At 44.5% G+C, this 24212-nt stretch overlaps 1 protein-coding gene across 1 annotated transcript in view; it reads right to left on the minus strand.

The window, feature by feature from the left end:
* Window positions 1-24212, minus strand: part of CPVL (carboxypeptidase vitellogenic like) — a 102386-nt gene that overhangs the window by 41167 nt on the left and 37007 nt on the right. Inside the window, exons 7-10 of the mRNA XM_069729924.1 lie at window positions 22039-22105; window positions 9829-9951; window positions 9428-9559; window positions 3516-3614 (exon numbers count right to left, since the gene is read on the minus strand). Coding sequence (XP_069586025.1) covers window positions 3516-3614; window positions 9428-9559; window positions 9829-9951; window positions 22039-22105 — 421 coding nt within the window. The remainder of the gene's footprint in view (window positions 1-3515; window positions 3615-9427; window positions 9560-9828; window positions 9952-22038; window positions 22106-24212) is intronic.

Genomic DNA, 24212 nt, shown 5'->3' on the forward strand with positions numbered 1-24212 from the left:
GACGGCCGAGATCCTTTGGATTTATCCACTGTGTCGCTCTTCCGACCGGCATCTGATGATCCTCTGCTGGAGCGGTCCTTGGAGGGAACGGAGTCTCTTGCTGCAGGATCCATGGCACCTGGAGATGACATCTTGCATCGCAGGTAACAGTGGGTAGCCGGTTTAAATAGAGCGCCATTTTTTTTTTTTTTTTTTTTTTTTAAGCGGTACTGCGCATGCGCGAACTCGCGCTACCCCCACCGCTGATCTCGGCCTGCTTACCCCGGAAGTTTAGCATCTACTTCCGGGGTGAACTTACTAATGGCGGTCAGCGTGCGCGGAGCCGCCTCTAGTCCCTGGATCGCCATGCAGGAAGCTCCTCTCACTCACCCCTTCTGCCGGGCGAGGAACTCCCACGCTGAAGCCGCCGCATAACGCAGATGCCGGGCGGCTTTCTCCGGACCCGGCCATCTGTATGCCTCCCAGACGAGGAGGGAGCCGTCTAGCGGAACTCCCCCGACGCTGCTTCCAGGCTGCAGCCCCTGCCGTTCCGAAGAGACTGCACAGGCGGCGTGCATGCCCAGGTACTTCCGTAGCTTCTTAGAGTCCTGTCGTTCCCGCAGGAACAGGAAACCTAAACTGAGGAGGAAAGGCGGACCGCCCCCTTTTATCTTTCTGTAGGTTTCCTGTTCCTGTGGGGCGGATCCCTCTCTCCTGTAGGGTGCTGTCGTGGCGAGGGGTAAAAATCGTTAATAAAATCGTTATGTTTGACAGCGACCAACGATCAGGCCCCTGCTGGGAGATCGTTGGTCGCTGAATAAAGTCCAGACCTTTATTTCGTCGCTGGACTCCTGCTGACATCGCTGGATCGGCGTGTGTGACACCGATCCAGCGATGTCTTCACTGGTAACCAGGGTAAACATCGGGTAACTAAGCGCAGGGCCGCGCTTAGTAACCCGATGTTTACCCTGGTTACCATTCTAAAAGTAAAAAAAACAAACACTACATACTTACCTAACGCTGTCTGTCCTCCAGCGCTGTGCTCTGCACTCTTCCTGTACTGGCTGTGAGCGTCGGTCAGCCGAAAAGCAGAGCGGTGACGTCAACGCTCTGCTTTCCGGCCGCTGTGCTCACACAGACAGTACAGGAGGAGTGCAGAGCACAGCTCTGGAGGACAGACAGCGTTAGGCATGTATGTAGTTTGTTTTTTTACTTTTAGGAAGGTAACCAGGGTAAACATCGGGTAACTAAGCGCGGCCCTGCGCTTAGTTACCCGATGTTTACCCTGGTTACCGGCATGGTTGGTCGCTGGAGAGCGGTCTGTGTGACAGCTCTCCAGCGACCAAACAGCGACGCTGCAGCGATCCGGATCGTTGTCGGTATCGCTGCAGCGTCGCTTAATGTGAAGGGGCCTTTAAACCATTTATATGATGAAGTCACTATTGATAGCAGCAGCTAAGGGGTTAAACAGATTTGGAAGGTTGCAAACACTGAACGTGGCTGATGCAGCAAGTGGTCAGCTATAGTGGACAGCCCACAGCTGCTGGATTGTCACCTGTATGGGGATGCTATCTTGCATCTCAGGTCAGTTAAAAGACCTATTGACAGTCATTAAGGGGTTAATGGATTAACTAACTGATGTTTTTGGATCACTTATTGCATTTCTTTTGTAGAGTGCTACCAAAAAGTTAAGTTTTAAATCTTCATTTTTTATTGTTACATTATATCAAACATTGATAGCTTGGACCTTTATGGCTAGAGCAATACCAAATATGCATATTTTTGTAGCCATCATAAGGTGGATATGGGTGGGAAAGCCAAGCCACAATTTCAGCTTTAGTCTAACATGATCCCAAGGTCATACAGTTACTTGTACTCCATATACCATCGTATAGCAATGTGTATATTGAATTATGACCAGGCACAGGTTGGTCTTCAAAGAAGCTCAGTCATGGCAGGGACAGTTGTCTTCAGCAGAGCCAGCTGCTATAGCAATGCATTGCCAGCCCACAATCTGGTTGTGGGGGATGAGTGCAGCATGGTGGGTCAGTGGTTAGCACAGCAGCCTTGCAGCGCTGGAGTCCTGAGTTCAAATCCCACCAAGGACAACATCTGCAAAGAGTTTGTATGTTCTCTGTATTTGTGTGGGTTTCCTCCGGGTACTCCAGTTTCCTCCCACATTCCAAAGACATACTGATAGGGAATTTAGATTGTGAGCCCCGTTGGGGACAGTGATGATAATGTGTGCAAAATGTAAAGCGCTGCGGAATATGTTAGAACTAAAAAAAACAAAGATTATTAGTGGCTCGATGGGTGCATGTAACTGCGCACCACCAGGCCCCGCACGGTAATGGCTGCTGATAGAGACTGACCGTAGCAAGTAAGTGGTTAGTAACAGGCAGAGCTGCAGCCACTGATAATGGATGCACAGCTCCTCAGCTTCCATAAGAACAGGGACCAGACATATGACGCACTAGTAGGCCAAGTGTCAGGAAGGGGATAAAGGTTGTTCCACTAAGGAGATCTTGATTACGCAGCCTTAAAAAGATGGTACAGTCTACACAGATTCAGTGTTCAAACCAAGCTCCATCACTTCACAGCAGGGCCGATTACACCTTCCCACCTGCTTGTTTAGATGGAAACCACACAGGTGGGAAGGTGTCGTTAAATCATTGGCCCAACTGAAGCACAGAGTGCTGTGCTTGGTTTGAACAGTCATTCTGTGCCAACAGTCCCTTTAAAATGAGTAATACAGATTGTGGGGGCCTAGCACCCCCAGAAAGTCATCAGTTCTCAGCACTGGCCAGATGCAAGTAGTTGCTCACCTGAACAGTACAGCTCCATCAAATGTTTAGCCACGGCCAACAGAGGAGGATCCGCAGTACTCAGCAGCGGTAACTAAGCAGTTCAGCTCTGCAACTACCGTACTTGTTTCTGACCGCTGCTTGCACTGAAGACTGATCGGTGGAGGTCCCAGGTTTAGAACCCCCCACCATGACTGACATCCATTTTAAGTAGAGGAAAATGATTGAGGTGTCTGGTCACAAGCACCTCCAGTCATGTGGCGTACAGGAGAGGTGTGCAGTAAGGGACGGGTAACCCCTTTATAGGGTGCAGTTATCCAAGCTGCTGAAACTGGACTCCTACATTGGACGTCCAGATGTATGAAAGGGTTATTGCTCATGTCTGGACACCTTAGACCAAATGTATTCTACTCAACGCTGTAGAACTACCCTTCCTGGATACATGTGCTAGTGTTAAAGGGATGGTGAGCACAGAATGCCTGCTGAAACAAAGTCCCGCTGCTCTGTGCGTCATGGCAGGGCCAGTCATTTATATATACACCTTCCCACCCGTCCGACAGCTCTACTTTCATAGAGCCAGAGAAGGGCAGAGAAGGAAAACAAGCAGGTGGGAAGGTGTATATAAATGACTGGCCCCGATATGACAGCAGCAGGACTTTGTTTGAACAGTCATTCTGTGTGGACCGTCCCTTTAAGTTCATTACAGGCCCCAATTAGATCAGTGACATTTACCTGACATTGCAGAAAGTTGAAGTTACTTGGGCAGCCTGTAACATTTAGATAGAAGGAAGTATATGGAACCCGGTAGCCATTCATTAATGCGTCAAATACCTACAAGGTAAAAAAAAAACAAAAAACCAATCAATAGAGTCCAGTGACTGGCAAGTATGTCAGCCTTTCCTTTGATTGTACCCACAGTGGGGTAACTACTTGGCACATAGGGGTTTAAAGAGCCCATCAGTTTTAAAATTGGCAGGATTTGCTCTTTATTTTAATCCTGCTGCTCCATAGTATTTATTTATTTTTGCAGAGGAGATAGAGATACGGCCTTTGTAGTTTGTGCCCTTTTGCAAGGCATTGTGGGTAATGGGACTCTCCATGGCCGTCTTTAGCATGCTCTGAGCAATGTACCTTTGGTACAGAATATATAAATTACATACACATACACAGTATATATTTCTGGACCACTAAGTAAATCCACATGGAGAGAAGTAGAACCGGAGAATAGAAGCCACGCAGACCACAATAAAGGTATCAGAGTTACACACACACTGTTTATTAGCCTCCGCGTTTCGTGGCCAACAGGCCACTTCATCAGCCCCTGATGAAGCTGCTTGCATGCGGCGACACGCGTAGGGCAACTTAGCCCCATGGACACAATTTTTATGACTATCTGACTGGCACCCTGACTGATAGGACGGACTGGACCGGTAATTTTTTGACTTGTCATTTACCTGCTATTCACCCTCTATGGCCCCGCATGGGTCTCGCATTTTTTTTGATTACTTTTTTGGTATGTCCACTTACTACACCTCACCTTTAGAGTATTATTTATTTATATATCTTTTTTAGTGGGATTACCATATCCATGTGTGAGTGTAATGACATGTGGACTACTATAGGTCTTTAAATAGGGTGTTTTGGTTACATATGTGGTCTGTCTGCCCCTCAGGAGTTTAGAGTGTGTTCCAGGGTTATTTGATTCTATTATTATTTATTTATTATTTCTTTATTGAACTGGGATATATTACATGTACTTTCATGTTAATCCTTTGCTCTGGAAACGCTCCTCTATTTATGTTAGCTCTCTCAGGTGCCACTATATCCAGTATTTTTGTCTGTGGGCTAAGGTTTTCTGTGGTTCCCGGTATTACGGGCACCTCTGTGTGTTTTTTAATTGTTTTTAATTGTATTGTGCGCTTATTGGACTGTTCACTAATAAATATTTTTTGATAATTTTGTATATTTGTCCTGTGGATCTCCTGTTCAATGTCTTCTCTCTATGTGGTTTATGCATTTTTACGTGTTGAGGGGGATTCAGGACGTCTTGATTTATAATTTATGTTTAAGGTGGTGCCCTCCATTTATATAGTTACTAGACCTTTAAAGGGGCACACGTTGTCACTTTTGAAGTTTTCCTCCCTCTGTGCCAACCAGCTCTGCTAACGTGGGCTTGTATGTAATGCAACACCACATGGCAAAGCACACCCAGGAAAATAAATCAGAATTTACACCATTAACCAGGTCAGAAATATAAGACAGCCCCTGGCTTCAGTAATATTTCTGGTAGACGTGCACAGCAGTCGCAAAATATTATAATAATAATAATAATTTTTATTTATATAGCGCCAACATATTCCGCAGCGCTTTACAAATTATAGAGGGGACTTGTACAGACAATAGACATTACAGCATAACAGAAATGCAGTTCAAAACAGATACCAGGAGGAATGAGGGCCCTGCTCGCAAGCTTACAAACTATGGGGAAAAGGGGGGACACGAGAGGTGGATGGTAACAATTGCTTTAGTTATTCGGACCGGCCATAGTGTAAGGGTACCGTCACAGTGCAATTTTGATCTCTATGACGGCACGATTCGTGACGTTCGAGCGATATAGTTACGATATTGCAGTGTCTGACACGCTCCTGCGATCAGGGACCCCGCTGAGAATCGTACGTTGTAGCAGATCGTTTGAAACTTTCTTTCGTCGTCTAGTGTCCCGCTGTGGCGGCATGATCGCATGGTGTAACATATATCGTATACGATGTGCGCATAGTAACCAACGGCTTCTACATCGCACATACGTCATGAAATTATCGCTCCAGCGTCGTAGATTGCAAAGTGTGACAGCAGTCTACGACGCTGGAGCGATATTGTTACGATGCTGGAGCGTCACGGATCGTACCGTTGTAGCGATGAAAATTGCACTGTGTGACGGTACCCTAAGGCTCGGGTGTTCATGTAAAGCTGCATGAACCAGTTAACTGCCCAAGTATGTAGCAGTACAGACACAGAGGGCTATTAACTGCATAAAGTGAATGAGAACATGATGCGAGGAACCTGATTTTTTTTGTTTTTTTTTAATAAATAGGCCACACAGGGATCATTAGGTTAATGCATTGAGGCGGTAGGCCAGTCTGAACAAATGAGTTTTTAGGGTACGCTTAAAACTGGGGATTGGGGATTAATCGTATTAACCTAGGTAGTGCATTCCAAAGAATCGGCGCAGCACGTGTAAAGTCTTGGAGACGGGAGTGGGAGTTTCTGATTACTGAGGATGCTAACCTGAGGTCATTAGCAGAGCGGAGGGCACGGGTAGGGTGGTAGACTGATACCAGGGAGGAGATGTGGGGTGGTGCTGAGCCATGGAGTGCTTTGTGGATGAGGGTAGTAGTTTTGTACTGGATTCTGGAGTGGATGGGTAGCCAGTGTAATGACTGGCACAAGGTAGAGGCATCGGTGTAACGGTTGGTGAGGAACATGATCCTGGCAGCAGCATTCAGGACAGATTGGAGCGGGGAAAGTTTGGTAAGAGGGAGGCCGATTAGTAGAGAGTTACAATAGTCCACACGAGAATGAATAAGTGAAACAGTAAGAGTTTTTGCAGAGTCGAAAGTAAGAAAAGGGCGAATTCTAGAAATGTTTTTGAGATGCAGGTAAGAAGAGCGAGCCAGTGATCGGATGTGGGGGGTGAATGAAAGATCAGAATCAAGGATGACCCCAAGGCAGAGGGCATGTTGCTTTGGAGTAATGGTGGAACCGCACACGGAGATGGCAATGTCAGGCAAAGGTAGGTTAGTAGAGGGAGAGAACACGAGGAGTTCAGTTTTTGACAGGTTAAGTTTCAGATAGAGGGAGGACATGATGTTAGAGACAGCGGTAAGACAATCACTGGTGTTTTCTAAAAAGGTCGGTGTGATATCAGGAGAAGAAGTGTATAATTGGGTGTCGTCAGCATAGAGATGGTACTGGAAACCAAATCTACTGATTGTTTGTCCAATAGGGGCAGTATACAACGAGAAGAGGAGGGGGCCTAGGACTGATCCTTGAGGAACCCCAACAGTAAGGGGAAGGTGAGAGGAGGAGGAACCAGCAAAACATACAGTGAAGGATCGGTCAGAGATAGGAGGAGAACCAGGAGAGAACGGTGTCCTTGAGGCCGATGGAGCGGAGCATAGTGAGGAGGAGCTGATGATCCACAGTATCGAATGCTGCAGAGAGATCCAAGAGAATTAGCATGGAGTAGTGACCATTAGATTTAGCTGTTAGTAGGTCATTAGAGACTTTAATGAGGGCAGTTTCAGTAGAGTGTAAAGAGCGGAAGCCAGATTGAAGAGGGTCGAGAAGAGTGTTATCTGAGAGATAGCGGGTAAGACAGGAGTATTACCCGCTAAATGCATCAAATTCATGAAAGCAACACGTCCCTTAATAAGAGCAGTGCAGGTGTAAGATGGGACTAATACATTAAGACCCGAGTACACAATGTCAGAACCAATTAAAAATCAGAGCCTGTGTGATGACAAGCGGACCAAATAAAAGATCACTGTAGGATAGACCGACACCTCTCCTGTCAGCTTCCTCCCTCTGTTCTCTACGGGAGTTGCTGCCAGACTGGTGGTTATAGCATGTCCTGATTTTACAAGGAGGATCTGCTGTGGGAAATTCCTGCCCCCCCCACCAATACCACTCTTAAGACACGCGATGATTGGCTGATCCTGCTGAAATTTGCATCCTTGGACAATGTTACATGTACAGTATAGGTGCAAAAATGAGGATTGCATTGTGTTTGTACCAACAGGAATCCAGGGAATCCTCACAACCTTATCCCAAGTCAAACATGACACTTGTCCAATGTCAACCAGGGTATAGTTGGTCTTACAGTGCTATAGAAGACCAGAAACAATATTGTGAAACCAGTGCCCAGATGTAGCACAAACTCGTCTTTGTTACAGTACAAGGTGAAGACATTGATTTTTTTACAATGTTCATTTTTTAGGAGTGCAGCAAGTCCCATCTGCGCACACTGAGTTTTACAGTATTTGTGGTTGTGCATAAATATTGCATGCTGTCAGTGTAGCAGAGCTCAGTCAGCAGGTGGTTTTTTTAGTTTGTTAAGAGTTATACATGGCATCATGGAGTTTTCAACTTTGGTTTTACATGGGACTGCAGGAAACCCTACACTATTCCAATGCACAGAACAAACAGTTGACAGTCTCCGCTCCGCTGACAACCTGCACAACATCTTATTTCACACTGGAGTCTGCAGGAGATCCTGGGCTAGTGAAGAGCAGAGTCTCTCCTTGGAGATGTTTCTACATGGCATCTGCCCCCTGATTTAATACCAGCCTTTCGCCGGAGTACAGGGGAAGTTTTACAAAGTTTTACAACATTTACAAAGAACAAACAGCTTGCACAGGCATTGGAAACGTACAGGCATTAGGACCCCTGGCTAGGGAAGATGGGCAGCAGGCTTGACACCCTTCCTGCAAACTGCACCCTCCAGAGATACTCCTGGTTAAAGGTGTCAGCCACTACTGTACACGTGTCAAGTGAACTAACTGCTATAGATAAGCATTGTACACACCAGGAGATGGTGCAGGGGCTGTGTGTGATTCTGGAGGAGTAAGAAGGGTTAAGGTGGAGTTACAGGTCTGTGCTCACTGGTGGCTTACAGCCCAGCACAAGGAATGATGGGAAGTGTAGTCCTAAGGGAGCAGAGTATTCTGAATATAAAGTGATCGCTATGACAGCGCAGGAAGAAAGCATAAAACAATGAAACTTGGCAGAAACGGGTATATGGGAATCTTTAGGTGCATTAACCTTAAAGTGTAACCTTGTTTTAATTTTTTTTTCCATAAATCAATCGCACACATGAAAAGAAACTAATATCTCAAAGATCATTCCTTGAAGAGCAAGAAGCAGATTTCTCCATTTTCAACTTCTGGGTAAAATCTGTTTTCAGTCAATTACAGAGATGTGAATCTTAACAGCACCAAATGTCATCCCCTATGTAGCGGAGAGGGAAGAACTAGAAGCCAGTGACATTTGGCACTGTTCATACAGCACACAGCCGCTATACAGTTGAAGCTGCGCCATTCTAAGAGATTACATATGCTACCACCACAAACCGTTAATCAGTGAGGGTACTGGTTGTCACCCCCACAGGTCCGATACTGATGACCTATCCTAACCTTTAAATTGTTGTCTAATCACACCAATATTGGATGACCAATTCTACACAGACAATCACGTGTAGAATTAAGGCCCCAATACCTTAAACGGAGCTACTGCTCCCACTGAAGGTAACTGGTAAGGCATAGCATACACTGGGCTGGAGAATGCAATGTCATGGACCGAGCTTGGGTCAAAGCCAAGTAACCCAACATCTGTAAGGCATTTACATGCTCAGGTTGTTTTATCTGTAACCACTGAATCAATTTACTTTCAACTAAATTGTCCTGAGTTAATGCGAGACATTACAATTTAAGTGCATAATAAAGAAATCTAACCTCAAATCTAGAACAGCACAAATCAGGCTCCACGGAGAAAAATCTATGTCTACATTTACCTTGAAATTGCTGACAAGACTGAAACGTAAAAAGTTGACTTGATTCAAGATTAATTTGTACATCGCCAATACATACGTCAAAAGAATCAATCCACTTCTGCTGCTGGATATACTGTATCCCCAGGTCACACTGCTGTTGGACATAGGCCTTCTGGTTTTCATCCACAAGGCCAGTTTGGAACATGAAGTCCGCGTAGCCAGCAAACATCTGGTAAACACACAATAGTTATTAGAATAATGGATTGCCCTCGCCGTGTGGTTTGTGTGCAATCCTAATCAGCTATAGCAATAAGAAACATTAATTCCTTTTAAACCTAAATGTGATGCGGCAACTTAGTAATGCATCGTTAACAAGTGTTTCAGATCAGAAGTCTCAAGGGGACGAGCATACTTTATGAAAACAGTGTGCAAGGGAAGAAAGGAATTCCACCCCTTTTAGTAGATCACAAGAAGGAAAATTGAATTAAAATGTCCTACCACTTCAGGATCACAGAGCCCGTCTCCAATGGCTATCCCCTTGAAGTTGATTTTAACGTTAGCAGTTGGGTTGAGAGTGTGGATATAATAGCCGATAGCAGGAACATACTTCCCAGCGTAGGACTGGAAAAAAAAAAAAATAAGCCTTGAGAATATAGGCCAACGACTGCGTAGAACACTGAGGATGGTGCCCACATGTTCACAATACCAACATTTGTGCAGACAGCATTACGGTATGTGCAGTGTGCGATTGATGTGGATTTTGCCTGCAAGGGTATGTTGACACGTATGTGTTTTGGTGCATTTTTAAGGCAAATTTTAGCTGTATTTAGCAGTACCAGCCATGTCCGAGACTTCAGAAACCTCATACCTTTTTGTCCTCAGCATCATGTGCAAAACCTTAGGTTTTGCAGAATAGAGAGTCAGTTTTTTCAGTGTTTCCGCCATTGGAAGTAATGGGTGAAAAAGTGAAGGCATCAGGTTTTGCTGTGTTTTTTGTACCAAAATCTGAATAAATAGAATTAGATTTTTTGTAGATCGGGAACAGCTGGTGGTCAAACATCAAAAATGCACGAGCCATTTAGTTCCTTCTGGCTCCAGGAGGTTCTGTCTCCATCAAATGCCTGCTAACCGCCACAGGACTCAGCCACGCTCGTATGTTCCTCCCAGGCCATGGTATACTCATGTTTGCTGCACCCAGTCTGGAGGGTCCCCAGAGGCTCCTGTGCCAGTGCAGAGTTCAAGGAGCCATTTCATTAGACAGCCTAGTTGGAGGCCACAACCTGTGGCGATGACGTTGCTGCAGACCCTGCTCCCCCACCGATTATGCTGGACCTTCAGCCAGCTGGGTGGGTACAAACATGCATACTGATCATTATCACTATTCCTTTTGCTCTGGGTGCATGACTGATCATGACATTGTTAGAGTTGATATTTTATACTTTACAGTTACCTGAGGGAGGGGAATGAATGGGATCATTTCCCATCACTCCAGCTATTAAATCCTTTGCTTTTTAATGCAATTGTTTGTCCATGTTGTCATTTGTGCCATTTTAAATAAAATTGCTATTTGATTAAATAATGGGTGTGCACAAGTGCCTTTTCAGGCAGCAGTTACATCACCGCCGTCCCTCCGTCCCTGCTCCCCCACCAATGATCCCAGACATTTGGGCTGCAAACCACAAGCATTCCAGCAGTTGCTTTATGGAGGCCATCCTAAGGCAAGATCTAGGAGGTCACAAGGTATTCTGTCACTGGTCCCAAGAGTGGGATCAAGGCAAGAGCATGAACATATTGGATCATTATGTGCATCAAAAGCAGTTTTAAGTTGTAGGGATAATTGCCGCAGGTTCTGTGGGAGCAGGTGCTCAAGCCGATTACTTACATGTGTTATTAACATGTACAGCTACTTTAACCCCTTAGTGACAGCCAATTTGGTACTTAATGACCGAGCCAATTTTTGCAATTCTGACCACTGTCACTTTATGAGGTTATAACTCTGGAACGCTTCAACGGATCCCGCTGATTCCGAGATTGTTTTTTCGTGACATTGTACTTCATGTTAGTGGTAACATTTCTTCGATATTACTTGCGATTATTTATGACAAAAACGGAAATATGGCGAAAATTTTTAAAATTTTGCAATTTTCAAACTTTGTATTTTTATGCCCTTAAATCAGAGATGTCATGAAATATAAACATTTCCCACATGTCTACTTTACATCAGCACAATTTTGGAAACAATTTTTTTTTGTTAGGGAGTTAAGGGTTAAAAGTTGACCAGCAATTTCTCATTTTTACAACACCTTTTTTTTAGGGACCACGCCACATTTGAAGTCATTTTGAGGGGTCTATATGATAGAAAATAACCAAGTGTGACACCATTCTAAAAACTACACCCCTCAAAGTTCTCAAAACCGCATTAAAGAAGTTTATTAACCCTTTACGTGCTTCACAGGAACTGAAACAAGGAAGGAAAAAAAAAATGAACATTTAACTTTTTTGCAAACATTTTAATTCAGAACCTTTTTATTTTCACAAGTGTAATAACAGAAATGTAACCATAAATTTTGTTATGCAATTCCTCCTGAATACGCCAATACCCCATATGTGGGGGTAAACCACTTTTTGGGCGCACCGCAGAACTTGGAAGTGAAGGAGCGCCGTTTTACTTTTTCAATGCAGAATTGGCTGGAATTGAGATTGGACGCCATGTCACGTGTGGAGAGCCCCTGATGTGCCTAAACAGTGGAAACCCCCCCCAATTCTAGCTCCAACCCTAACCCGATCCATAATCCTAATCACAACCCTAACGATAATCACAACCCTTACCCCAAAACAACCCTAACCATAACCCTAAATCCAAAACCCCTAATCCTAATCTCAACCCTAACCCTAATCCCAATTCACCCCTAATCCCAAGCGTAACCCTAATGCCAACTCTAACCCTAACTTTGGCCCCAACCCTAAGGCTACTTTCACACTTGCGTAGTTTGGCATCAGTCGCAATCCGTCGTTTTGGACAAAAAACGGATCCTGCAAATGTGCCCGCAGGATGCGTTTTTTGCCCATAGACTTGTATTGCCGACGGATCGTGACGGATGGCCACACATCGCGTCCATCGTGCACTGGATCAGTTGTGTTTTGGCGGACCGTCGGCACAAAAAAAAAAAAAGGTTCAATGTAACTTTTTGTACGTCGAGTGCCATTTCTGACCGCGCAAGCGTGGCTGTAACTCCGCCCCCTACTCCCCAGGACATAGATTGGGCAGCGGATGCGTTGAAAAACTACATCCGCTGCCCACGTTGTGCACAATTTTCACAACATGCGTCGGTATGTTGGGACGACGCATTGCGACGGCCCCGTACCGACGTAAGTGTGAAAGAAGCCTAAACCTAAATTTAGCCCCAACCCCAACCCTAATTTTAGCCCCAACTGCTCTTCTCCGGCCGGCAGATGGCGACAGATGCGCCTGCCATTTTCTTTTGCCATGAAGACGCTGGCGGCCAGGAGGAGCAGCAGGAGGACCCAGGGACACCGGTAAGTATGGCAGGGTCCCCAAATCCCACTATTTCAATCACATCAGAGGACAGAGAATTACACTTTGCTTTTTTTTTTGCGGTCGCCGGTAAACAGTTAATTACCGGCGATCATGTTCTTTGGGGTCTCGGCTACCCCCAGCAGCCGAGACCCCAAAGATTCTCCCGGTGCCAGCCGGCAGGTGCATTGCGCCCGCCATTTTTTTGCTGGAAAAAGATGGCGACGCCCATCGGGAGCCACGAGGAGCACTGGGGGAGACAAGTATTGGGGGCTACCTGGGACCCCATTTCTCTGTCCTCTGATGTGCGATCACATCGGAGGACAGAGAAATTAAAAAGAAATCGCGGGTTTTTTTTTTTGCGATCGCCAGTGAACGGTTAATTACCGGCGATCGCAAAAGCAGGGTCAGTAAAAACCGACCCGAATCATGTTCTCTGGGGTCTCGGCTACCCCCGGCAGCTGTGGTTTAAGTACCCTTAGCGGCCGCCGTTAAAAGGCGGGGTTAAAGGTGCACTGAGATTTTCATGAATAATCTTGCCATCTCCAAACAGGCTGCCAATCACCTGATGTATGAGAACTAGTGTTGAGCGATACCGTCCGATACTTGAAAGTATCGGTATCGGATAGTATCGGCCGATACCTGAAAAATATCGGATATCGCCGATACAGATATCCGATACCAATACAAGTCAATGGGACATCAAGTATCGGAAGGTATTCTCATGGTTCCCAGGGTCTGAAGGAGAGGAAACTCTCCTTCAGGCCCTGGGATCCATAGGGATGTGTAAAATAAAGAATTAAAATAAAAAATATTGATATATTTACCTCTCCGGCGGCCCCTGAACTCAGCGCGGGTAACCAGCAGGCTTCTTTGTTCAAAATCAGCGCTTTTAGGACCTGAGAATCACGTCCCGGCTTCTGATTGGTCGCGGGCCGCCCATGTGACCGCCACACGACCAATCACAAGCCGCGACGTCACCGCAAGCTATTAACGCGCTCATTTTTAAAAATGAGCGCGTTAATGACTTTCAAAGACGTAGCGGCTTGTGATTGGTCGCGTGGCGCTTTACAGTTTTGCACACATCATCACTGTCCCCGATGGGGCTCACAATCTAGAATCCCTATCAGTATGTCTTTGGAATATAGACACTGAGCGATCTATTGCAAATTGTTCAGTGCACATGGTTAGTGTAGATTGTTTAACACTGCCAAATCAGGTCATGTAAACCCAACTAAAGGCAGCCATTACAGATCTCACGGACTCCGGACTGTAAATATGGAGGAGATGGGAGCAAGAGTCATGCAGCCTGCCATTGTCACAGATCTTGAACATAAAGGAATGGAGGATCGAGCCATTTGCCCTTATGCCTAAAATTTTAGGCAAGATTACCACTGTATGGCCATGCAGTCATTACATAGACAGAAAAGATATAGAAGTGTCATGTTAATAGCTGGAAGAAAGCCAGAAGTAGGAATAAAGTGAATACTTCTAGAGACATTTGCCATGGAGCATAAGGGGACAGCATGAATCGCCTTCCTCCACTTGTATTCATGTGTAAAGCCTTATTCACACGCTTAATGTCAGGCCATAAACATTGCAGGCAAACGTGGACAGACATTGAAATTGACCTTAAATAACACCGATTTGCCCGTAGTACCAAGGCATTCTTATTTTAATTGTTTGCTGCCACTAAACAATAAAGATCTCCTCCTGCTGTGCAGCTAAAACTTCCTTTTCAATGCAATAAACTACCAAGAATGGCCTCCGGCTACAGAGACAGAAGAATGCCAGGAATATTCAATGCCTCTACAGTCCCTCGCAGCCATAAACTGCTGGTAAGGTTGGTCCATTTCTACCAGCAATGTTCTTTTTAAATTCCCTCACTGGAGACATGATGAGAGACCATCACCAGGCTGGATTTACAAAGTTTTAGTTGCTTTTGTAGCGCCATTAATTCCGCAGCACTTTACAGACATCACTGTCCCCATTGGGGCTCACAATGTAAGTTCCCTAGCAGTATGTCTGGAGTGTGGGAGGAAAGGAGAATCTGGTAGAAACCTACGCAGACAGAACAGACTCCTTGCAGATATTGTCCTTGGTGGGATTTGAACCCAAGACCCCAGAGCTGCAGTGCCAACCACTGAGGCACCATGCTGCCCTGTATTAAGAGAATATCTTGATACCAGGGGCTGGCTGGCACTTTTTAGCCTGGGGGGCAATCACAAGGCAGTGGCCCACCAGTTGCGGTGGACCACCCCTGCCCTGCTTATCTCTGGTCCCTGCATTAAAGCAGCAGAAATAACATGCTTTAACCCCTTCATGACCCAGCCTATTTTGACCTTAAAGACCTTGCCTTTTTTTTGCAATTCTGACCAGTGTCCCTTTATGAGGTAATAACTCAGGAACGCTTCAATGGATCCTAGCGGTTCTGAGATTGTTTTTTCGTGACATATTGGGCTTCATGTTAGTGGTAAATTTAGGTCAATAAATTCTGTGTTTATTTGTGATAAAAACGGAAATTTGGCGAAAATTTTGAAAATGTCGCAATTTTCACATTTTGAATTTTTATTCTGTTAAACCAGAGAGTTATGTGACACAAAATAGTTAATAACATTTCCCACATGTCTACTTTACATCAGCACAATTTTGGAAACAATTTTTTTTTTGCTAGGAAGTTATAAGGGTTAAAATTTGACCAGCGATTTCTCATTTTTACAACGAAATTTACAAAACCATTTTTTTTAGGGACCACCTCACATTTGAAGTCAGTTTGAGGGGTCTATATGGCTGAAAATACCCAAAAGTGACACCATTCTAAAAACTGCACCCCTCAAGGTGCACAAAACCACATTCAAGAAGTTTATTAACCCTTCAGGTGCTTCACAGCAGCAGAAGCAACATGGAAGGAAAAAATGAACATTTAACTTTATAGTCACAAAAATTTTTCAGCAACAATTTTTTTATTTTCCCAATAGTAAAAGGAGAAACTGAACCACGAAAGTTGTTGTCCAATTTGTCCTGAGTACGCTGATACCTCATATGTGGGGGTAAACCACTGTTTGGGCGCACGGCAGGGCTTGGAAGGGAAGGAGCGCCATTTGACTTTTTGAATGAAAAATTGGCTGCACTCTTTAGCGGACACCATGTCACGTTTGGAGAGCCCCCGTGTGCCTAAAAATTGGAGCTCCCCCACAAGTGACCCCATTTTGGAAACTAGACGCCCCAAGGAACTTCTCTACATGCATAGTGAACTTTTTAAACCCCCAGGTGCTTCACAAATTGATCCGTAAAAATGAAAAAGTACTTTTTTTCACAAAAAAATTCTTTTACCCTCAATTTTTTCATTTTCACATGGACAACAGGACAAAATGGATCCTAAAATTTGTTGGGCAATTTCTCCTGAGTACATTGATGCCTCACATGTGGAGGTAAACCACTGTTTGGGCACATGGTAAGGCTCGGAAGGGAAGGAGCGCCATTTGACTTTTTGAATGGAAAATTATCTCCAATTGTTAGCGGACACCATGTCGCGTTTGGAGAGCCCCTGTGTGCCTATGCATTGGAGCTCCCCCACAAGTGACCCCATTTTGGAAACTAGACCCCCAAAGGAACTAATCTAGATGCATACTGAGCACTTTAAACCCCCAGGTGCTTCACAGAAGTTTATAATGCAGAGCCATGAAAATCAAAAATAATTTTTCTTTTCTCAAAAATGATTTTTTAGCCTGGAATTTCCTATTTTGCCAATGGTAATAGGAGAAATTGGACCACAAATGTTGTTGTCCAGTTTGTCCTGAGTACGCAGATACCCCATATGTGGGGGTAAACCACTGTTTGGGCGCACGGCAGGGCTCAGAAGGGAAGGCACGCCATTTGGCTTTTTAAATGGAAAATTAGCTCCAATCATTAGCGGACACCATGTTGCGTTTGGAGAGCCCCTGTGTGCCTAAACATTGGAGATCCCCCACAAATGACCCCATTTTGGAAACTAGACCCCCAAAGGAACTAATCTAGATGTGTGGTGAGCACTTTGAACCCTCAAGTGCTTCACAGAAGTTTATAACGCAGAGCCATGAAAATTAAAAAAAAAATTCTTTTCTCAAAAATGATTTTTTAGCCCGCTATTTTTTATTTTCCCAAGGGTAACAGGAGAAATTTGACCCCAAAAGTTGTTGTCCAGTTTCTCCTGAGTACGCTGATACCCCATATGTGGGGGTAAACCACTGTTTAGGCACATGCTGGGGCTCGGAAGTGAAGTAGTGACGTTTTGAAATTCAGACTTTGATGGAATGCTCTGCGGGCGTCACGTTGCGTTTGCAGAGCCCCTGATGTGGCTAAACAGTAGAAACCCCACACAAGTGACCCCATTTTGGAAAGTAGACCCCGAAAGGAACTTATCTAGATGTGTGGTGAGCACTTTGAACCCCCAAGTGCTTCACAGAAGTTCATAACACAGCAGTGAAAATAATAAATACGTTTTCTTTCCTCAAAAATAATTATTTAGCCCAGAATTTTTTATTTTCCCAAGGGTTACAGGAGAAATTGGACCACAAAAGTTGTTGTCCAGTTTGTCCTGAGTACGCTGATACCCCATGTGTGGGGGTAAACCACTGTTTGGGCACACGTCGGGGCTCCGAAGGGAAGTAGTGACTTTTGAAATGCAGACTTTGATGGAATGGTCTGCGGACGTCACGTTGCGTTTGTAGAGCCCTTGGTGTGCCTAAACAGTAGAAACCCCCCACAAGTGACCCCATAAGGAACTTATCTAGATGTGTGGTGAGCACTTTGAACTCCCAAGTGTTTCACAGACGTTTACAACGCAGAGCCGTGAAAATAAAAAATAATTTCTCTTTCCTCAAAAATTATGTTTTAGCAAGCATTTTTTTATTTTCACAAGGGTAACAGGAGAAATTTGACCCCAAAAGTTGTTGTCCAGTTTCTCCTGAGTACGCTGATACCCCATATGTGGGGGTAAACCACTGTTTAGGCACATGCTGGGGCTCGGAAGTGAAGTAGTGACGTTTTGAAATTCAGACTTTGATGGAATGCTCTGCGGGCATCACGTTGCGTTTGCAGAGCCCCTGATGTGGCTAAACAGTAGAAACCCCACACAAGTGACCCCATTTTGGAAAGTAGACCCCGAAAGGAACTTATCTAGATGTGTGGTGAGCACTTTGAACCCCCAAGTGCTTCACAGAAGTTCATAACACAGCAGTGAAAATAATAAATACGTTTTCTTTCCTCAAAAATAATTATTTAGCCCAGAATTTTTTATTTTCCCAAGGGTTACAGGAGAAATTGGACCACAAAAGTTGTTGTCCAGTTTGTCCTGAGTACGCTGATACCCCATGTGTGGGGGTAAACCACTGTTTGGGCACACGTCGGGGCTCCGAAGGGAAGTAGTGACTTTTGAAATGCAGACTTTGATGGAATGGTCTGCGGACGTCACGTTGCGTTTGTAGAGCCCTTGGTGTGCCTAAACAGTAGAAACCCCCCACAAGTGACCCCATAAGGAACTTATCTAGATGTGTGGTGAGCACTTTGAACTCCCAAGTGTTTCACAGACGTTTACAACGCAGAGCCGTGAAAATAAAAAATAATTTCTCTTTCCTCAAAAATTATGTTTTAGCAAGCATTTTTTTATTTTCACAAGGGTAACAGGAGAAATTTGACCCCAAAAGTTGTTGTCCAGTTTCTCCTGAGTACGCTGATACCCCATATGTGGGGGTAAACCACTGTTTAGGCACATGCTGGGGCTCGGAAGTGAAGTAGTGACGTTTTGAAATTCAGACTTTGATGGAATGCTCTGCGGGCGTCACGTTGCGTTTGCAGAGCCCCTGATGTGGCTAAACAGTAGAAACCCCACACAAGTGACCCCATTTTGGAAAGTAGACCCCGAAAGGAACTTATCTAGATGTGTGGTGAGCACTTTGAACCCCCAAGTGCTTCACAGAAGTTCATAACACAGCAGTGAAAATAATAAATACGTTTTCTTTCCTCAAAAATAATTATTTAGCCCAGAATTTTTTATTTTCCCAAGGGTTACAGGAGAAATTGGACCACAAAAGTTGTTGTCCAGTTTGTCCTGAGTACGCTGATACCCCATGTGTGGGGGTAAACCACTGTTTGGGCACACGTCGGGGCTCCGAAGGGAAGTAGTGACTTTTGAAATGCAGACTTTGATGGAATGGTCTGCGGACGTCACGTTGCGTTTGTAGAGCCCTTGGTGTGCCTAAACAGTAGAAACCCCCCACAAGTGACCCCATAAGGAACTTATCTAGATGTGTGGTGAGCACTTTGAACTCCCAAGTGTTTCACAGACGTTTACAACGCAGAGCCGTGAAAATAAAAAATAATTTCTCTTTCCTCAAAAATTATGTTTTAGCAAGCATTTTTTTATTTTCACAAGGGTAACAGGAGAAATTGGACCCCAGTAATTGTTGCGCAGTTTATCCTGAGTACACCGATACCCCATATGTGGGGGTAAACCACTGTTTGGGCACACGTCGGGGCTCGGAATTGAGGGAGCACCATTTGACTTTATGAATACAAGATTGGCTGGAATCAATGGTGGCGCCATGTTGCGTTTGGAGACCCCTGATGTGCCTAAACAGTGGAAACCCCTCAATTCTAACTCCAACACACCCCTAACCCTAATCCCAACTGTAGCCATAACCCTAATCACACCCCTAACCACAACCCTAATTCCAACCCTAACCCTAAGGCTATGTGCCCACGTTGCAGATTCGTGTGAGATTTCAGCATCATTTTTGAAAAATCCGCGGGTAAAGGGCACTGCGTTTTACCTGCGGATTTACCGTGGATTTCCAGTGTTTTTTGTGCGGATTTCACCTGCGGATTCCTATTGAGGAACAGGTGTAAAACGCTGCGGAATCCGCACAAAGAATTGACATGCTGCGGAAAATACAACGCAGCGTTTCCGCACGGTATTTTCCGCACCATGGGCACAGCGGATTTGGTTTTCCATATGTTTACATGGAACTGCAAACCTGATGGAAAACTGCTGCAAATACGCAGCGGCCAATCCGCTGCAGATCCGCAGCAAAATCCGCACCGTGTGCACATAGCCTAATTCTAAAGGTATGCGCACACTGCGGAAAACGCTGCAGATCCGCAGCAGTTTCCCATGAGTTTACAGTTCAATGTAAACCTATGGGAAACAAAAATCGCTGTACACATGCTGCGGAAAAACTGCACGGAAACGCAGCGGCTTACATTCCACAGCATGTCACTTCTTTCTGCGGATTCCGCAGCGGTTTTACAACTGCTTTAATAGAAAATCGCAGTTGTAAAACCGCAGTGAAATGCGCAGAAAAACCGCGGTAAATCCGCAATAAATCCACAGCGGTTTAGCACTGCTGATTTATCAAATCCGCAGCGGAAAAATCCGCAGAGGAACAGAATACATGTGCACATACCGAAACCCTACCCCTAGCCCTAGCCCTACCCCTAACCCTAACCCTAACCCTACCCCTACTTGATACAATATAGGGACACCTATTCACAGGATGAGGGGCCCCACTGATCACTGGGATAGGGGTCTTGAATCTCAACTACTACATATTGAACGACTTCAGTGAGGAGGAGTGATGTCCTAGTTAATTCTGTGCCATGCATCTCCATTCATTTCTATGAGACCTTTAAGGCTATGTGCACACGTTGTGGATTTTGAGGTTTCCGCAGCGTTTTGGAAGCGTGGAATTGCATCAAATCTGCCGTGTAGTACAGTAACAATCAGTCAATGGGAATTTGAGAATTGCTGTGCACATGTCAATTCTTTGTGCTGAAACGCAGCGTTTCTGCACCCATTGACTAAGGCAAATCTGCACATCAATTCGCATGACAATCTGCAACAAACCTGCAAGTAATCTGCATCAATTCCGCGTTAAATCCACAAGCATTTTGGCCTGCGTTTTCTGCCAAGAGATGCAGACTGGGGAAAATTCCGCAGGCCAATCTGCAACGTGTGCCAAGTGATGTACTGTAAGGGTATGTGCAGAGTCTGGCCAGGCTCATTAGGTGGGAATACCTTTTTAAAATGAACATTTTGGGGAGTGACTAACCCAGAGCCAAGCCCAGGGGAGGTTGAGAAAAGGATACAGATTTAGGAAGGGAGGGATCCCCACTGAGAAAGTTTTAACATTAAAGCTCCAGAAGGGGCAAACACTTATGGAAAGGAGATTCACCCATTTTAAATCGCTGTTATGAAAGGTGAAAGAATATGCATTTTTGTCAGAAGACGACAATGATCACCTCAAATAAAAGCATTAAGATTAGCCATGTTAAGTGCCTCTCACTCGAAATCTAAATGTTTGATCAGGTATTTTTTGCCCACCCCAACCTACTGATTCTACCGTGTGTGACGGACAAGTGGGTGTTTTCAAGGGGAAAACAAATGTTCAAATTCTAGAGAGGAAGAGAATGTGAACTCTAGTGCCACCTATTGGAAGCAGCAATCCTACAACTGCCACTTCCAGTAGGTGGCACTAGAGTTCAAGTCCTGTCCCTCTGGGAAGTTGAAAACAGAATGTTGCCTATTTAGAGGAGCATGCAAGGTGTTCAAGCCTCATACTGGCAGGCCACTCTCCACAAGGAGAAACCTTATCCCATAGATCCACAGGGAAAAGAGAAAGTCAGTGCCAGACACATCTGGCAGAGGCTAGTCTCTCCTGAAGAAAGAATGTACTTTTAAGATGTATTTGTGCAGATGGGTGAAACTGGGTCAAGACACCTTCACTGATTAACTGAAACTTTGTGTGTGTGTGTGGGGGGGGGTAGATTTTGCCCATTTTTTTTTTTAATCCAACACCAGGTCAGTATGAACGTTCTGTCCTGGTTATAAGGAGCAATTAGATGTCCTTGTCTGTAGGACTTAGTATTTTTCAGGCAATTGGGCTATTAAATCTGCACATATTTAAAGGGGAAGTTGCTGCAGCAGAAAAACTACTAGGATATTGGGTAACATTACTGCAGCAGTTCTTGGTTCACAAAGGCCTGAAGCAAGAGACAGATTTACTCAGCAATAATGGTCTACATGCTTACTGTACAGGGTAGGCAGCTTCTCATTTCTGTTAGAGCACCACCTATTGGCAAGACAAGCTTACAGACTGGATGGGTTACTTACTATATGGCTCATTCTCAATACTCACTTCTCCTGTGGCATAAAATTCATTTTTCTGATATTCTGGGAAGATCTGGAAGAATTGAGTGAGTGCACTAAAAGTGAAAAAAAAAATAAAATAATGAGTTTGAGGACATGACGACCATCCCTTAGTTCAACTAAAATAAACTTTCCACAAATAGACCAAGATAGCAGGAGGTGAAATCAGCAAACTGAGCCTATGCTTAAAACTAAGGGTAGCGCTCCTGCAAGAATCAGTGCCGAGCTGTACTCAGGCAGGAGTTTATTCCTGAAATACATTTTGTCTAGTGACTGTTCTCAGCCATGTTTGTTAAGGGAGCATGAACAATGACCAAACCATGCACAGGAGACTTATGCACCCTTGTCGTTGCCAGACTGCTTCGTGCACCATCCTACCCACTTGCTTTTTCATCCCGCGCCATCCCTTTGGCTCTATTAACCCCTTTACCCCCAAGGGTGGTTTGCACATCAATGACCGGGCCAATTTTTACAATTCTGACCACTGTCCCTTTATGAGGTTATAACTCTGGAACGCTTCAACGGATCCTGGCGATTCTGACATCGTTTTCTCGTGACATATTGTACTTCATGATAGTGGTAAAATTTATTTGATAGTACCTGTGTTTATTTGTGAAAAAAACGGAAATTTGGCAAAAATTATGAAAATTTCGCAATTTTTAAACATTGAATTTTTATGCAATTAAATCACAGATATGTCACACAAAATACATAAGTAACATTTCCCACATGTCTACTTTACATCAACATAATTTTGGAACCAAATTTTTTTTTGTTAGGGAGTTATAAGGGTTAAAAGTTGACCAGCAATTTCTCATTTTTACAACACCATTTCTTTTTTAGGGACCACATCTCATTTGGAGTCATTTTGAGGGGTCTATATGATAGAAAATACCCAAGTGTGGCACCATTCTGAAAACTGCACCCCTCAAGGTGCTCAAAACCACATTCAAGAAGTTTATTAACCCTTCAGGTGTTTAATAGGAATTTTTGGAATGTTTAAATAAAAATGAACATTTAACTTTTTCTCACAAAATTTACTTCAGCTCCAATTTGTTTTATTTTACCAAGGGTAACAGGAGAAAATGGACCCCAAAAGTTGTTGTCCAATTTGTCCCGAGTACGCTGATACCACATATGTGACAGTAAACCACTGTTTGGGCGCATGGGAGAGCTCGGAAGGGAAGGAGCGCTATTTGACTTTTCAATGCAAAATTGACAGGAATTGAGATGGGACGCCATGTTGCGTTTGGAGAGCCACTGATGTGCCTAAACATTGAAACCCCCCACAAGTGACACCATTTTGGAAAGTAGACCCCCTAAGGAACTTAGATGGATGTGTGGTGAGCACTTTGACCCACCAAGTGCTTCACAGAAGTTTATAATGCAGAACCGTAAAAATAAAAAGTCATATTTTTTCACAAAAATTATATTTTTGCCCCCAATTTTTTATTTTTCCAAGGGTTAGAGAAGAAATTGGACCTCAAAACTTGTTGTACAATTTGTCCTGAGTACGCTGATACCCCATATGTGGCGAGGGAACCACCATTTGGGCGCATGGGAGGGCTCGGAAGGGAAGGAGCGCCATTTGGAATGCAGACTTAGATGGAATGGTCAGCAGGCGTCACATTGCGTTTGCAGAGCCCCTAATGTACCTAAACAGTAGAAACCCCCCACAAGTGACACCATTTTGGAAAGTAGACCCCCTAAGGAACTCATCTAGATGTGTTGTGAGAAATTTGAACCGCCAAGTATTTCACTACAGTTTATAACGCCGAGCCGTGAAAATAAAAAAAATCTTTGTTTTCCCACAAAAATTATTTAGCCCCCAGTTTTGTATTTTCCCAAGGGTAACAGGAGAAATTGGACCACAAAAGTTGTTGTCCTATTTGTCCTGAGTACGCCAATACTGCATATGTTGGGGTAAACCCCTGTTTGGGCACACGGGAGAGCTCGGAAGGGAAGGAGCACTGTTTTACTTTTTCAACGCAGAATTGGCTGGAATTGAGATCGGACGCCATGTCGTGTTTGGAGAGCCCCTGATGTGCCGAAACAGTGGAAACCCCCCCAATTATAACTGAAACCCTAATCTAAACACACCCCTAACCCTAATTCCAACGGTAACCCTAACCACACCTCTAACCCTGACACACCCCTAACCCT

This window comes from Ranitomeya imitator, chromosome 6, assembly GCF_032444005.1.
Source record: "Ranitomeya imitator isolate aRanImi1 chromosome 6, aRanImi1.pri, whole genome shotgun sequence".
Classification (NCBI taxonomy): Eukaryota; Metazoa; Chordata; class Amphibia; order Anura; family Dendrobatidae; genus Ranitomeya; species Ranitomeya imitator.